At 45.1% G+C, this 17,356-nt stretch overlaps 1 protein-coding gene across 2 annotated transcripts in view; it reads right to left on the bottom strand.

Annotated features, from left to right (window-relative positions):
• ANGEL1 (angel homolog 1) overlaps window positions 1-17,084 on the bottom strand; it is a 44,876-nt gene extending 27,792 nt beyond the window's left edge. The window contains exons 1-4 of one of the 2 annotated variants that reach the window (XM_030214755.1): window positions 16,951-17,084; window positions 8,396-8,974; window positions 4,870-5,111; window positions 4,604-4,673 (exon numbers count right to left, since the gene is read on the bottom strand). In XM_030214755.1, the coding sequence (XP_030070615.1) occupies window positions 4,604-4,673; window positions 4,870-5,111; window positions 8,396-8,974; window positions 16,951-16,969 (910 nt within the window). In that variant the 5' untranslated portion in view covers window positions 16,970-17,084. The other variant, XM_030214756.1, reaches the window with a different exon arrangement.
• Between the last annotated feature and the right edge of the window lie 272 nt (window positions 17,085-17,356).

Below are 17,356 nucleotides of genomic sequence, written 5' to 3'. Positions count from 1 at the left end.
ACCTTCACCCCACTGGGGGGTACACTACATCTATGAGCCTGCAAGCCCTTGCCAAAGGGAAACATTCAAGGCTTACATGTGTTCTGAAGCAGGTACAAACAAACCAGCCAAAAATACATAGTGTCTTTAAAATGAAACATGATCAGGGCATATTCTGCCTTTCCTGGCCTCCCACTTCTGTCTACAGCTTCCTCTTGGATGGTTAAAAATAGTCACCTACTGATAATGATTTGAGAGCCCTTCTGGACTACTTTACCCCATATGGCCCAGAGCCACACATTAATTGGTTAATTTCAATGGTTTAGGTAGAGTTGGATGGAACAGCAAGATTACGTAACATAGTAGATGACGGCAGATAAAGACCTGCATGGTCCATCCAGTCTGCCCATGACAAACTCATATGTGTATACCTTACCTTGAATTTGTACCTGTCCTTTTCAGGGCACAGACCATATAAGTCTGCCCAGCAGTATTTCTCGCCTCCCAACCACCAGTCCCGCCTCCCATCACCGGCTCTGGTACAGACCGTATATGTCTGCCCTCCCCTATCCTCGCCTCCCAACCACCACCACCTCTTCCCCCCAACTGCTCCGCCACCCAATTTCAGCTAAGCTGGGGGGGGGGGGGTAGTAGGTAGTGTTGCTGCTAGAATTATACTATATGTTCTCAGGTTCAGTTTAATATAAGTATTGGAAAGAAAAAGGACTCATGCAGGTCGCAGCATGCACACATTTAGCTATAGTGGAAGGAAGGCTAATTTCAAAAAGATATCTGCATGGGTTAAATGCCTTTGAAAAATGGCACTACAGAATTTAGTGTTCAGGAAAGATATCAGTTGACACTACAAACCAATGAGCTTTGTGTATCCACACCCAGGTGCAACCCAGGGAGGGCAGATATGCTTTAACCCCAAGCTGGAAAGGAGCAGCATGAGGGTAAAAGGGACCCAGTAATGCCACAGTGAACCAATTGAGACCAGCAACTCATTTCCCCCAGAGCACCCAATAGTAAGCACTGCACTACCAAGGGCTGAAACAGATGACAGAGAAGAATTATAAAGCCCATCTGATCTGCCAATTCCAGTCTTGAACTGGAGTCTTTGGTGCTGCACCAACTCCGATCCCCCCCCCCCCCCCCCCCCCACTTCCTTGCAAGCAAAGATCCTATCTGTAATTGCAGATTTTCTTGTATTCTTTTTCAGCTTTTGTCTCCATCACCTTCCCTGGAAAGTCATTCCATTTATCTTCTATGAAGAAATATTTTGAGATGAATCCCCAAGCGGAGAGACTGAGGAGCAATGTGTGACCTCTTCTTCTAAAGCATGGGACAAGCACAGAGCAAGGACCTATACAGCTTGGTAGTCAGTGTAGATGGCAAACTGGAAAGGCTGTATGGTCTTTTGCTTCCGTCATTTTAATCTGTTTCTTAAGAACTCTTTCCACTGAAAGCTCTGCTTCTTATCCTGAGCTTTATGAGTATTTCTGTCACGTCTCCCATTATAAGAACAGTCATACCGGGATGACCAAAGGTCCATCTAGCACAGTACCCTAACAGTGACCAGTCCAAGTCACTAGTACCTGGCAGAGCCCCCAAAAATGGCACGATTCCATGCTACTTAATCCCAAGGATAAGCAGTGGCTTCTCCTAAGTCCACCTTAATAACAGTTTATGGACTTTTCCTCCAGGAATTGTCCAAACCTCCTATAAACCCAGCAATATTAACTGTTTTTGGCACTTGCTCCAGCAATGAGTTCCCCAGCTGAAAAAATATTCTCTTATTTGTTTTAAATGTGCTACTCTCTCTCCTCTACAGCATGTGCCTTTGGATTCTTAACTCTCATCTCTTCTTATGTGGATGAAAGGCTCCATGCCCAACCCTTGCCTTTTCCTCACCCTCCCTATTCCTGAGGCAACATGTTCCCATGCCAACCCCTGAGCCCCATCCATCCCAGAAACATTGTCCATATTCTCGTGCCCATCCGCCAAACCCTTCTGTGCCATTCCCAAATCCACCGATCCTAGAGCTTGAAGGCTTCGTAACTCAACATCAAAGCCCCAGTTCTGAAAGAGCAAATATTTTGACCAAGACTAATACCACACAAACAGTCCCCACAAAATAGGGGGATGGCGAGGGGGGGGGGGGGGGGGGGAGAGCAGTGAACATTGTATCCATCTTTAACAGTATTGCTGTGCAACCTCCTGACATCTTCCAATTACAATAAACTCATTTTGACCCCCTGCATAACGACCCATTTCTTCCCAATAATTCCTAACATTTTGTTTTATTGACTGAGGATTGCAGGGTATTGTCCAAATTGATTCCAAGATCCTTTTCTTGGGTAGTGACTTAATACTGAGCCTAGTGTTGTATAAGTATAGCTAAGATTCTTTTTCCTCTATGTGCATCAATTTAATCTGCCCTTTTGCCACCCACTTTTCCAACTCTGGCAAGGTTCTTCTGCAGTTTCTCTCTCTTTTTTTTAATAAACTCTGAATATCCTTTATTTTTAATTAAATTGTCTGCATATATACAAACCAGATCAAAATCAATTATTGCTCCCTTTACAGATTAATGAACTTGTTCAATAGCAGTAAACTTGTGAAAGCATATACATTGAAATCACCCAGTTTTAGAAATACCCTCACAATGGAGTCTATGGCACTGCACCAAAGGTGACAACGAACAGACTAAAATGGGCCTTCAGACCCTTTCTGTATCGTAGTCTGAATTTCTACTAGGAGGAGTGCATGATGGGAAGGACAGAACATTCACAGCAGTCCATGCACATGCCGACTTCATAACAATAGCCATACAGGGTCAGACCAATGATCCATCTAGCCCCGTATCCCGTTGCCAACAGTGGCGAAGCCAGGTCACAAATACCTGGCAGAAACCCAAAAGGTAGCAACATATCACGATCCCAATAACAAGGCAAGCAGTGGCTTCCTCATATCTGTCTCAATAGCAGACTATGGACTTATCCTCCAGGAACTTGATCAAACCTTTTTTTAAACTCAGATATGCTAGCCACTATTACATCCTCCTGCAAAGAGTTCCAGAACTTAACTATTTTTTGAGTGAAAAAATATTTCCTCCTATTTGTTTCAAAAGTATTTCCACGTAACTTCCTTGAATGTCCCCTCTTCTTTGTACTTTTTGAAAGTGTAAAGAATCGATTCACTTCTACTCATTATACACCACTCTGGATTTTGTAGACCTCAATCATATCGCCCCTCAACTGTCTCTTTTCCAAGCTGAAGAGCCCTAACCTCTTTAGCCTTTCCTCATATGACAGGAGGTCCATCCCCTTTATCATTCTGGTTGCTCTTCTTTGAACCTTTTCTAATACCACTATATCATTTTTGAGATACGGTGACAAGAAGTGAACACAATACTCAAGGTGAGGTTGCACATTTCATATTCTTGCCAACCTCCTTCCAGTCCACACTTGCTCTTGCTAAACAAGAATATTATGTCCATCTGACAAACTCTCTTGCCTCCAACCCTCGCCATCTCTCTGCCACGCTGAGCTCCTCAAAGTGTCTCCTCCACCAACCCCCATTCACTTTCTGTCCAAACTATGGCAGAGTACCTCCATCTCCATTCCCCCACTTCATTCTCACAACCTTCCTTCAACCCGTCAGTCTTCTTCCTTTCCTAAAATTACAGAAGAGGAATCTGCACATCTCTCCTCCTCCAAATTCACTACCTGTTCCTCTGTTCCCACTCATCTACTCAGCTCTAACCCCACTACTGTCCTGATGCCTTCAAACATGCTACGGTTACTCCAATCCTAAAAAAATCTTCACTGAATCCTAACTGCCTTTCCAACTCTTCGCTCATCTACTTGAGCATGTTGACCTCTGCTGTCATGACTTTCAACTCAAGATATCTGTGACTCTTTGCAGCCTACATTCCACACAAACAGCCCTTGCCAAAGTATCCAGTGACCTGTTTCTGGCTAAATCCAACATCCTTTACTCAGTCCTCATCCTTCTTAACCTATTTGCTACTTCTGAAACTGTTTTACCACCACCTACTCCTTGATACACAGTCCTCACTTGGATTTCAGAGCTCTGATCTCTCCAGGTTTTCTTATCACTCCCTGGCAAATGTGCCACACATCACTCCTTCCCAAATGCTGGCACCACAGAAGTTTAAAAACTCACAGAATCTACTGCCATAAGCAGCACAGCCGACCTGCAAGTTTTGGAAATTCTCACAGTTCCAGCATTTACGAGGCAGCAGCGAGACAGAATGGAGAGGGCCTAAGGGCAGTATGGTGCAACCGGCTTTGGTTGCATTGTTGGGTGGGAGACCCTCAGCTCCCAGGTTTATTCTTATTGGGGAAGGATGAGATGGATGTGGTAAAGTCCTCCTTGGCATTCAGTCCTGAAAGCTTTCCAGCCTATGCCCTAATATCTTAAGAAAGGCAAGCACACATTTGGCTAAGATTTGAGACAGCTGCAGAGAAAATCCATTCAAACTGATGTCCTGGTAAAGAAAAAGGCATCAACTGTTAAGTGGCACTGCTTGCACATCTCTCTTCATCCTGTAGTAGCCGCCCCACTTTTAGGGAAAGGATTTGTACTGTGCAATTACCCATCATTCCCAGGGTCGGCTCCAGCTGTTCCCAGTAGTGATTCTCCTGCACTTCCTGGAGACAAAGAATCTGGAAAACCCAAAGAGAAGGTCAGTATTAGGAAGGGGTATTAAATCTCCATTATCCCTCTTTAAATTTACATTCTTCTACACATTAAACAAGGTCCTGCATCAGGCACTTCCTGATCAATCCTGCACTGTTCTACCATGTGCTTTAAACAAATCCCTACCCACATGGCACTGGAAACCCATTCCCTGGCACTCACATCAGGATCCCAGTGCTGGAGCTCTTGCAATATATTCTGGAAACGGTAACTCCAGCTCAAGATGTCCGGGTGGCAATGTACATACAGCTCGGGGCTCTGCTCAACCAGGTCCTGGGCCAGGATGTTGTAAGACATGAGTGTGAATTCGAACTGCACTCCACTGCCAGCATCACGAGCCTGCATACCATCTGGGCAGCAGTGGGACTGAAGAGACAGATCCTCCCAGTCTCGCCATAAAATCTCTAGCAGTAACAGAAAAGAGAGTCAGGCCTGGCAATCTTGCTGTGCCCAATGTTGTCACACCCTTGGCAAGACCTCAGCCCTGCTTTAACCTTGAACAAGTGTTTCATGCAACTATTCTGTCCTCTATCTTTGTATTATTTTTCTGAATTCTATTAACCATTAACTTACGATAACTAGGAACAAAATCCCTCCTTCTCTTTGTACTGTGTTAGGAATGATAAATTACTCTGGGCTTCTGTTAGTCAACCAATCTAAAACCACCACCGCTAGGTGTTTACTAAGCCTGTTTAGGATAGCCAAAAAAAATAGCTAGTAGTCACTAGACCTTGATCAATCAGCAGAACATTTTTAAAGCCTTTTATGTGAGTAAATAACATTTCATCTGAAACTGCCTTAAGAGGACCCGTTTCCTGAGTGGAGAAGGACAATAATTCCCGTGCACTTTTCCCCCATCTAAACATGTCACTTTCCATGAAGTATCACACACAGAGCAGATGCAAATGTTCAAATATTTTACACCAGCAGCAAGTTTCAAAGCAAAAGCAAATACACACTTTGCTTTAAAATTGGTGCAAAGCCTGTGGGTTTAAAAAGTACCCACGAATTTTACAACAGGCAAACAATAGAAATAAAACAAAATAAAACATGGAAAAGAAAATAAGATGATACCTTTTTTATTGGACATAACTTAATACATTTCTTGATTAGCTTTCGAAGGTTGCCCTTCTTCGTCAGATCGGAAATAAGCAAATGTTGGTAGATGACAGTATATATAAGTGAAACATCAAAGCATTTCAGTGGCAGTCTAACAGGATGGGGGTGGATAGGTGAGAGACAGGGCGATATGCGTGGAGACAGGAGGGTGACAAACAGAAGCAGTACATTTCTATGGTTTATAATGGGCTAGAAAACCCAGATCTTTGTTAAGTTCTGGCTGGTGGGTGTCAAAATACTTAATCATTCTGACTTCAAAGGTCTTACGTTCCTGTATTGTTTTAAAGTTACCTTTCAGGATTCTTACTATGAAATCACTGGTGGTACAGTGTTCTGGTTTTGTAAAGTGCCGTCCCACAGGTGACATCCTGGCTGGCACTGGCATTTTTCATATGATGTCTATGTAAATTAAATCTTGTCTTTAGCATCTGGCTTGTTTCTCCAATATAGCACCCTTCGTCACATTTTTTACACTGAATGATGTATACCACATTGGAAGATGAGCATGTAAAGGATTCCTTTATGATGAATATTTTTCCTTTGTGAATGATTGTGGGGTCCTGTGAAATGTTTTGGCATAGTTTGCAACTGGATATATTGCAAGGATGTGTGCCATTCTCTTCTTTTTGAGTCTGTGTTGGGAGTTTACTTCTGATTAGCTTGTGTTTTAAGTTGGGTGGCTGTCGGAAAGCCAGCACTGGTGGGGATGGGAATATCTCTTTCAGTAATTCATCCTCCTGGAGTAGAGGCTGAAGATCTTTTATGATTTTTCTTAATTTTTCCAGCTCTGGATTGTATGTCACTATAAGGGGGACTATATCTGTGGCTTTTTTTTGTTTGTACTGTAGCAGATTTTCCCTGGGTGTTTAGAGGGAGGAGGCAATAGCCTTTCTGTTCGAAGAATACAGTCAGGATTTCAAGGTGTCTGTCTCTGTCCCCTGGGTCAGAGCAGATACGGTGGTATCTTGTGGCTTGGCTGTAAATAATGGATCTTTTTGTATGTGAAGGGTGGAAGCTGGAGTTGTGGAGGTAGCTGCATCTGTCTGTGGGTTTCTTGTATATAGATGTTTATATACAGCCATCGCTGATTGAGACCATGGTGTCCAAAAAAATCGACTTTTTCTGGGGAGTAGTCAATTTTGAATCTGATTTTAGTGTAGGATGGTATGTATTGAAGGAATTGTAAAATTGTTTCAGAGTTTCTTCCCCCTCAGTCCAAATCATAAAAATGTCATCGATGTACTGGTAGTATTTTAGGGGTTTGGTCTGGTATGTATTCAGAAATGTCTCTTCCAGCTCAGCCATAAATAGGTTGGCATATTGGGGTGCTGTCCTGGTGCCAATCGCCCATTATTTGTACTTAGATATCATTGTTAAAGCGGAAGTAGTTGTGAGTTAAAATAAATTTGATTAATTTTGTAATAGTTTCTGGTGAGTATTGTTGGTCCAGTGTGGATGATTTTAGGAGCCTCCCACATGCAGCTATGCCATCCGCATGTGGAATGTTGCTGTATAGTGATTCTACATCCATCGTGACCAGAAGGGTGTTAGGTGGTAATTGCTTGATATTTTTCAATTTATTCAGAAAGTCTGTGGTGTCTTGTATGAAGCTGTTTGTTTTGCGCACGAGAGGTTTCAGAATTCCCTCTATGAGTCCAGATACTTCCTCCGTGAGTGTGCCAATACCCGATATGATTGGTCTGCCAGGGTTTCCAGGTTTGTGGATTTTGGGTAGCTTTAAAACAATACAGGAACATAAGACCTTTGAAGTTAGAATGACTGGTGTCAAAATATTTACCCACCAGACAGAACTTAAAGATCTGGGTTTTCTAGCCCATTATAAATCATAGAAATGTACTGCTTTGTTTGTCACCCTCCTGTCTCCACGCATATCGCCCTGTCTCTCACCTATCCACCCCCATCCTGTTAGACTGCCACTGAAATGCTTTGATGTTTCACTTATATATACTGTCATCTACCAACATTTGCTTATTTCCGATCTGAGGAAGAAGGGCAACCTTCGAAAGCTAATCAAGAAATGTATTAAGTTATGTCTAATAAAAAAGGTATCATCTTATTTTCTTTTCCATGTTTTGTTTTATTTCTATTGATTACCTTTAAAAGTGGACTAACACGGCTACCACACCTCTCTACAACAGGAAATAAATCATGTAGATCACAGATGACAGGAAACAGGCTGCAGAAGAAAGCGAAAACAGAAGCTCTAATAAGGTGGTTGTCTAACACAGAAGCCTGTGACTTTCCCCTGAGCTGTGCTCTTGGCCTCTCTCAGTTCGTTCGGGAACCTTTCTTACCGTAAGCCGCAGCCCCGGGCTGCTCTTTTGCTTGCCATAATAATATAGGGTCTCCATGTTCTAACTAAAAGAGAGGACTGAGCTAGAACTAAACCTGCTCCACAGCCCACACCTCCACCCTCGGGGACTAAGCAGCTCCCGAATCCCCAGGTCCACAAAATTCAAACCCAGCATCTACATAAAAATGAACAGTGTTAGGATCTCCAGATACTTCAGAAACAGAATAGAGCGCATCAGCTTCCAGTCACACTCACCATGGTAAAGGATAGCTTCAGGCAGGGACTGCTCTAGCTCCTGAAGCTGCCAGCCTGAACTCATAGGCGCCTCTTCCAGAGTGCCTTCAGGTGCTAAACTCCATTCCAGAACTGCTTTGTCCTCCTCCCAGCATTCCCTGTCCACAGCAGGAGGCACAGCTGGGCAGCTGATGACACTATGGTCAGTTTGTAATGTCACTTCTGTACTGTACAGAAACTGCCCACTATTTACTAAAGCCACCATCTCATCCTGTCCCTCAGCCAGATCAGCAGGTTTTCCTTCCAGGACCATTGCAGACATTACATCCAAATGCTGGTCTTGCTTGTCCCCTGACCCTCTGACCTCCGACTTTTCTTGCCCTTCCAGTGTTAAGACTTTTCCTTGTTGCCACGTGTCTCCTGGAGCATTCTGCCTGTTACTGTCTCTCTTTCCCAGCCATTGTTGCAACAGGGTTTTCTGCTCCTCATTAAGAGGCTGGGGAGAAACTGTTGTCCCACCTGCCATCACAGAGCTCCCATTCCCCCAAGAGGGAGGCGTCCTCTCTGGAGGGACAGTCTTCTCATGGACTGAAATAACACCTAAAAAAATAAACAAAAGATGCAGAAGTTATAACTAAAACTTTCACCAAAGCATCAAGGACACCCAAGCCTTCAGACTGCCCTCAGGGATTCACATTTAGATTAATAGTGTGACAGACCGAGGTAGACCGAGACCAAAAGGAACTGACTCAGAATCAAAGTTTCAATCCGGTATCAAAGTCTGTGAGATGAAGTGCTGACGTCCCTCTAGGTCTCATTGGACAGAAGAAGCTACAATAGTGGCTTGGTTTGAAGAATCCCAAGAGATTCATGAAGTCCAAGAATCCTATTGTGTGAAAAGATTCCCAGCATCTTATCCTACAATGCCAAAGGTTTCTAGGAACAGCTGAAGAAATATTTGTTAATAAAAAAACAGAAAATATTTTACACATATCTAGCACAGGAATCAACAATACACAACATTCTACTACAAATTTCTAATTGGTAGGTCAGAATCATGAATAGTTTGGCTCCTATGACCAAGTGAAAATGTGAACCTTCAGAACACATAGCACCATGAACCAGAAATGTTGTTATTTTTTGCGTGCGTGCACGCACACACACACACACACACACATATGCATGGTTTTTTAAACATTTTACACAGGTTTTTTTTAATATTTCAAGTTGTATAATCTGTAAGCACACAAGGGTGCCACCCCTGGTCCCCTACGATGCCATATTATTATGCTTCTATTAAATTATAGAATTTTTAATTATATAGAGTCCATTAACAGCAAAACAAAGTCCCTTTACTCCTAGGAACATTGTGATCCTTTAAATACACGCTCAGTATCTTGTAAAAAACCTGGCATATCACAACAGCACAACACTAGCTACGAAAAGGCAACACTGCAATTACTACTACACATCCTACCAGGAAAATGAACAAGCAGAATGCTAAGATCGCTACAGATCCGACAGGCTAGAAGAATCCCTTACTTTGGTCACACAAGCAAAAGAGAGACCAGCCATTACCTAACACAAAGTAAGGGAGCACAAATTAGAAACAGAAATGTGTGCACAAACACCAGGAAACCACTCTGTATGCAGTGAACAAAGTACCAAGATATTAAAAAAAAAAATCCAAAAACAACCAAACATTAAAACATTATTTCTACTTTTGCTGTAAGGTATTTTATTTTTTAAACCAGGTCTGCTTTCTCTTTTAACTCTTCTCCTAAATTGTTTTCCAAAGTCTCCTTTTGATCTATACCCCTACCCCCTTCCTCTTCTATAAGCTGTCTCCAACACTGATCATTCCTTCTATTTTTCCCCCCATTTCTCTTCTCTGCCTCTCTATCCATTCATAGCTAAATCTCACCCCCCTCCCTCTTTCTCTCTCCAGTCTTCGGGCTATGTACTTGATGTATCCCCAAGTCATATTCTTTTACCCAGGCACCATCTCTCCAGCTCCATTCCCACCCTCTCCCTTCACATACCCCTTTCCTCCCTCTCTCATCCCTTCACAACATCCCCTCCTCTTCCACTGCATTCCTACTTCCTCAGTCAGTACCAAATCTAGGCTAAAAGCCCACCTTTTCGAGAGTGCTTTTAACTCCTCTTCACCTGTTCAGTACCCATGTGTTTTATCATTCCCACCATAAGTAATTCCCTAATCCCTGATTTGTCCTTTTTGTCTGTCTTGATTAGATTGTAAGCTCTGTCCAGCAGGGACGGTCTCTTACATATTTACTGTACAGCCGCAAACGTCTAGCAGCGCTATAGAAATGATTAGTAGTAACCTTTCAACCTCTCTCCTGTCATTCAGGCCATCTACATCACTTCTCAGTCTCTTCACTACTCAGCACCTTTTTCTTACCAAAGTCTCATATCTCCCAGCCCATCTCATGCATCTCTACTTATACTCAACTCTATTACCGAGTCCCCACTCCATCCCTTTTCTGCCCCCCCAACTCTCTCACCTATTTCACAGTCCCTGTTCTTACACCCAATCTTTGTTGCATGTCACCCCTCTTGTGCTCCAACTCATCCCAATTCCCTGCTCTCTCCCAATTCCTATCCCCCAAGTCCACATTTTCTGCTCTTCCCCAGTCTCCAAATTGCTGCCTTCCTACCCATTCTCCAAGTCCCTGATTTCTCTTTTCCCCCTTCCCAAGAGTCTCCTAACAACCTTGCAACAGAACACCTCTAACTCTGCACAGGGCAGTCGCTGCACACAACAGCACCCCAGCCAAAACTCACGTTATGTCCCTTCCCCTTCAAACTCACAGAATGGTCAGCCATGGCCTCCCCCTCTCTTCTGCACCCCACTTATCCGTTGTGACAGTTGCATTGGTGTGACTGATTCTTGAATCACATGGGGCTCCATAAATAGAGGCTCACAGTTCAAACAACTCAAGTTTTAACCCTGCGGGTTCCAGAAAGGAGGAGAAAGACGCCTGAAGCAGCAGCAATATCTGTAGCTTAACAACCACCTTCTGGCAATGCTAACTACATCCTAATTCATATTGGCCATCAGGCTAGAGCTGGTTCCCAAACTTCTCCTGGGGGAACTGCAGCAGGCCAGGTTTTCAAGATATCCATAATGAATATTCACGAGTTATATTTGCATGCACATCTCCTGAAAACCTGTCTGGCTGGATTTTCCCAGGATAGGGTTGGGAATCACTGGGCTAGGGCTTTGAACAGTAGCAGTTCTCTCAAGGCCACAATGTGCTCTCCCTACTTCACCTGATCACCCCAAAAAATAAACTAACCACTGAACAACATCTCCTCTGTTGCCAAACAGTACAGCAGCGATTCCCAATCTGTCCCGGGGGAACCCCAGTCACTCAGGTTTTCAGGATATCCACAATGAATATTCATGAGATTTGCATGGAAATCTAACTTGTACATATTCATGGTGGATATCCTGAAAACCTGACTGGCTGGGGTTCTTCCAGGACAGGTTTTGGAATCATTGCAGAAGAGCGCCTTCAAGTAAACATGGCAATCAAATTGCTTTTGAGGAAATTACCTTCTCTGAACTGCACACCATTAGACTTTTCAAGTTTTGAGCAATTTATAGGACCCCTAATGCAAGCATTCACCATAACGTCAGGTCTTTTTAATGGTTTATTTATTAATAAATCTTATGTTTTGTGAGTTCCTCATATGGTTGTTTATTGGGCAGGGCACCCTTGCATTCTCAGCACGGGGCATCCTTTTTTGGTTTTCTTGTCCAGATCTACAATTTTCATGGAGTCACTGGACTATGCCCCACCCACAGAATGAATTTGCTGAGTTTGCTGTTGCTGCCTGGACTCTGCTTCTCCCCTACAGGAGAATTCAGAAAGCAACTAAGCTGCCAGAGTTGCCACTGTCCCCCTTTTGCCCCATTCAAAGGAGAGATGGGAATATAACTGAAGTTGCCAAGGAGGCTTTTTTTGATTGAGATGTAGACAGGGACAAAGAATAGAGGGGGGGGGGGGGAGGAGGAAGAAGAAAAGAGGGGAGTAAGGGGGGAAGGTATAAGATATGAATCTGAGGGCAAGACTAGAAAAATAAAAAGAGGTACAGGGTGGGGCGAGTCTGAAGGAGGCACACAGAGGAAGGGTGGCTGAAAGCAAGTGGAGAGTGAGAGTAGGAGGACAGAGAAGAGAGGAAAGGTAGGAAAGAGGAGAGGGGGTGGTTGAGGCAAGTACAGCATGACATGAGGAATGGCAAGGAAGACAAGCAGAAGGGACCCCTGGTTGGCCTGACAGGAAGTGGTGGGGCAGGGAATCCAGTCTGTCAGCCAGCAGAAGTGGGCTGGGGTGCCTCATCTATCTTTCCCCCATCCTCACTCTCTTTCCTCTGGGGTCCAGCATCAATCCTTTGGGAGGGGGGAAGAGGGGAGAAAGAGGGCTGATGCTTAGCCCCTTGGGAAAGGTTTCAACTTGCCCACGGGAAGAAAGGCAGAGTGTCAAAAGGAGAGTAGGAGGAATTATGCTGAGGTCACAAGAGCCCCCGTTTCTGTGCATGCCTGGAAAGCACCACATCAGAAGGCAGAAGACGTGTGGTCAAGCATCAACTGACAGAAGAGAAACAAAAAGAGGGATGGGAAAGCTGCTAGTCACTATTGGTATGGGGGAAAAGAAGGTTGGACATGGGATAATGGTCCTGAGCACTGGATGGTAGACAGGAGGGTTGAAATGATGAACAGGGAGATAAAGGCGGAAAACAGTTGGGCACAGTGTGCAAAAAAGTGTGGGGGGGGGGGGATCTGTAATAGCATGAAGGGCTGATAGGGAAGAAAGAGAAGCCAAAGGGATAGACAGACAGGAGGAGAAAATGGTAGGCGATAAGAGTAAGAAGGGGACATTGGGGCTCATTTTCAAAACACTTATGGAACTTTGTAAGTCTACGTGCTTTGAAAATACACCTCATTGTGTCCCAGGTATACCCAGTCTCTTTATGTAATCCGTGCTGAACTTACAAGGTACCCGTGGAATACAAGCATTGTAATAGATTAGAAAGAGGACTGATGTGGGACACCAATACTGGATTGGGGATAAAGAGGGCTGAGAGGTGAACATAAAGGCAGGAGGGGAGGACAGAGCGGAGTGCGACAAGGACATGGCAAGAAGTAGGATGGGAAGCTGCTTAGCACTATGTGCAGGGGAAAGAGAAATTGGTGAGACTGCCACTAGATAGGGGCAAGACGGGAGTGGGCAAGAGAAAGACAGGGATAAGGAGTTTTGGATTCAACTAACACCTTTCTGAGTAGTTTAAGGCACGTTACATTCAGGTACAGTAGGTATTTTTCTGTTCCCAGAGGGCTTACAATCTAACCCCACCTTTTACAAAGCCGTGCTAGCAGCCGCCAGCGTGGTAATGTTGACACAGCTGTCGGCATTACTGAGCGACTTTGTAAAAGGAACGACAGAACAGTGGGTTTTTTTAAGCCTGTAAAACTGCCCTATTTCTGAAGTGTATTTCTTCTAGTGGCCAGCAGGTGGTGAATGCTTTATGTTAAAGGTATTACAGAAAAGTGAATGCTCCCTCTTTAGTTTCACTCAGTGAGGAAGTGATCCACAGGACTATGAGTAGTACACTTTTAAAACTTGTTCTGGGCTCTGATTGGCCCAGGAGCTCAACTTCATTTGGATTTTACTGGCTTTTTCCCCAGTCTTAGCAAGCGAGAAGAGACAGATCTCTTTGCTAAGGCCCTGTGATCAGTTATATTTGATAATCTGTGAGCAGCATATTTCCTGATCTCCCCAGGTACTTTTTAGAAAGTAAACAAATGTTTAGATAGTTTTACAATTGATCCATATTTGTTACCCGTTATTGTTTGATGATTACACATTTTCTGTTCACTGTTCAAGTTGTGACAATAAGCCTGTTTAGTTTGGTGACTGCTGTCTGGACTGATAAAGAATCCTGGTGGTTTGTGTTTTGGGTCTGTGAGTACTTTCTGGAAACTGTGGGACCACTGGGAGTGTGGCCCCAGTAACCTAGAAATCAGAGGATAATTTGAGAGCAAGAGACTTGCCCAGAGGCGGTTGTGACCCAGTCGGTGGGAGCAGGGGGCTAGTGTAGAGCAGGGGCGTGGCCAGACCTCCGCAGGAGGGGGGGTCCAGAGCCAGAGGTGGTGGCACAGTTTAGCCCGCCACCACCCCCTGCCACTTTGGACCCCCTCCCGCCATCCCCCCGGTACCTTTGCTGGCAGGGGTCCCATACCGGACGTGCACACAGGACGTCAGGAGTCAGAAACAGATCATCAGCAAAGGTGCCGGAGTCGACCAGCGCTGAAGAAGACTTTGGCTGGCGGGGGTTGGGGACCCCTGCCAGCAAAGGTACCGGGGGGACGGCGGGAGGGGGTCCAAAGTGGCAGGGAGTGGTGGCGGGCTAAACTGTGCCACCACCTCTGGCACTGGACCCCCCCTCCTGCGGTCTGGCCACGCCCCTGCTCTACACTAGCCCCCTGCTCCCACCGACTGGGTCACAAGACTTTGGCTGGCGGGGGTTGGGGACCCCCGCCAGTAAAGGTACCTGGCGGCGACGGGGGAGGGTCAGCGGTGGCAGGTCCAAAGTGGCAGGGGAGGGTGTGCGGCGGGGGAGTGTCAAAAGTAGAGGGGGCCAGGGCTTAATCTGTGGGGACCTATGCCCCCACCTAGCTACGCCCCTGGTGTAGAGCACAAACGGCAGGTGCAGGCAGACCTGAGCTGGGGATAGTACCTCTAAGTGGTCGTGGGGTAACCCCAGGCAGGTAGCTAGGCGTTTTGTGACAGGGAGGTAAGTTTGTATCCAAGGCAATGGAAGGTAAAGTGACTTTCTCAAGAAAACAAGCAGCAGCAATGGGATTTGAAACCTGGCTTCCCTTGTTCTTAGTCTATTGCTCTAACAAATAGGCTGCTACTCTTTCTTGGGACAGTTTGCAGAAATAAGACAGAGGATAAGGTTTAGGGGAAGTGGATGAACTAGTGATTTTGGAGAAGAGTGGGAGACGTTATGTTGGTGCTGCTTAGCCCCTGTTCTTTCTTGGTCCTCACCCCAACCCCTTCACCTGGTCATCCCTTCCTCCCTCAAAACCATGGTAAATAGGAGCATCATTCTAGGTTTATCTCATGCCAGCACACACTAATTCTGTAAAGTCTGGGAGTACTTGCTAAGTGGCTGAGATACACTGTTCTAGCAGACAAAGGAGAGAAAGAAAGCCATACAGCAAATGTTCAAACTTTTCAATAAGATTTGTCTAGGAGTTTATGGCATTTGTTGTTGTAGTAGTAGCAACCTGTGCCCTGTCTTACGATATTGGTAAGGGGGAGGTTCAATTGGAAGACTGCACGCACAGGTAGAGGAACCAGACATATTTTCAAAGCACTTAGCCTTCTAAAGTTCCATCATAGAAACCTACGGCACTTTGGAAGGGTAAGTGCTTTGAAAATATGCCTCAATCATTTGCTGTTAGTCCTATGGTTATCAATAGAAATCAAACAAAATAAATCATGGAATAGAAAATAAGATACCCTTTTTATTGGACATAACTTAATACATTTCTTGATGAAATGTATTAAGTTATGTCCAATAAAAAGGTATCATCTTATTTTCTTTTCCATGTTTTATTTTGTTTGATTTCTATTAATAACCTTAAGATTTGCTTACTTTATTTATTTTTTGTCTATTAGATTGTAAGCTCTTTGAGCAGGGACTGTCTTTCTTCTATGTTTGTGCAGCACTGTGTACGCCTTGTAGCGCTATAGAAATGCTAAATAGTAGTAGTAGTAAGAGTGGACTAACACGGCTACCACACTCCTCTACTGCTAGTCCTATAAACATTTTTTTTTCTCTTTCTTGCTCTATATCTATATAGTTCCCCTCACTCCAAAGAGACAATCAGCAACAACCTGTTTATGGGAATGCAGCAGTGCAATGTACAGAGTGGGAAAAAGAACGAGCCAGGATGCTGGAGGAGCTCTACAGTAGCAGACTTAGAGGCATATTTTCAAAGCACATAGGTTTGTATGGCACTTTGGAAGGCTAAAGTGCTTTGAAAATATGCCTTTGCTGTTAGTCCTATAAGCCAGCGATTCCTTATTTTTTTCTCTCTATATCTATATAATTCCCCCACTCCCAAGAGACAATCAGCAACAACCTGTTTATGGAAAATGCAGCAGTGCAATGTACAGAGTGGGAAAAAGAACACGCCTGGATGCTACAGTAGCAGAGTTAGAGGCATATTTTCAAAGCACACAGGTTTGTATGGAACTTTGGAAGGCGAAGTGCGTTGAAAATGAGCCCCTTTGCACGGTTCCCATCAGCTACAGGACAGACGAAGCAGCCAGACCTGCTGCACGTGCAAAGTAAAGTCTATGTGGACAGGAGAAGACCCAGGGCCCCGCCCGCCCGCACTGAGCACGTGAACCTCCCCCTCCCGGATACTTCAACCACGGGAAACGCCGACGCTTCCTCCCAGCCACCGGGGCCTGGCACACCTTCTCCCGCCGGCTGACGCGTTATAAAGGTAAGTAACGGCCACCGGCCCTCACCCTCCGCGGGAGCCGCCATCTTCCCAACGTCTCCGTCACGTGACCATAACAACAACAGCCAGCAGCAGCAGCAACCGCGGCGCGTGCCAGCCTCGCCTAGTAGACACTTCCACCTCCCGGGGGGCGCGGCTGCTGTGTAAGCCCCGCCCCCGACGCAGCGCTCCTCCAACCACACTCCGTCTCTCCTGATAGAAGTCTTCATAGAAACCCTCCTACAAGGGGCGCGGCTGTAGCTGTTGTCCTCTTGAGAGCGTAGGCTCCCAATACACACCCAAGATAGCTGTGTCCGTGGGGATGACCCCGCCCACTGCTTGTAGCCTCTCGCTGGGGGTGTGCTTCTTTCCAGTCGTGACTCCGTCCACAGCTGATAGCTGTCTCCATGGGGGTGTGGTTCCTTCCACAGGCC

Source organism: Microcaecilia unicolor, chromosome 9 (genome assembly GCF_901765095.1).
Source record: "Microcaecilia unicolor chromosome 9, aMicUni1.1, whole genome shotgun sequence".
NCBI classification, from domain to species: domain Eukaryota; kingdom Metazoa; phylum Chordata; class Amphibia; order Gymnophiona; family Siphonopidae; genus Microcaecilia; species Microcaecilia unicolor.
Note: the sequence above shows the minus strand (reverse complement) of the source record. Positions and strands in the feature narration are given on the sequence as shown.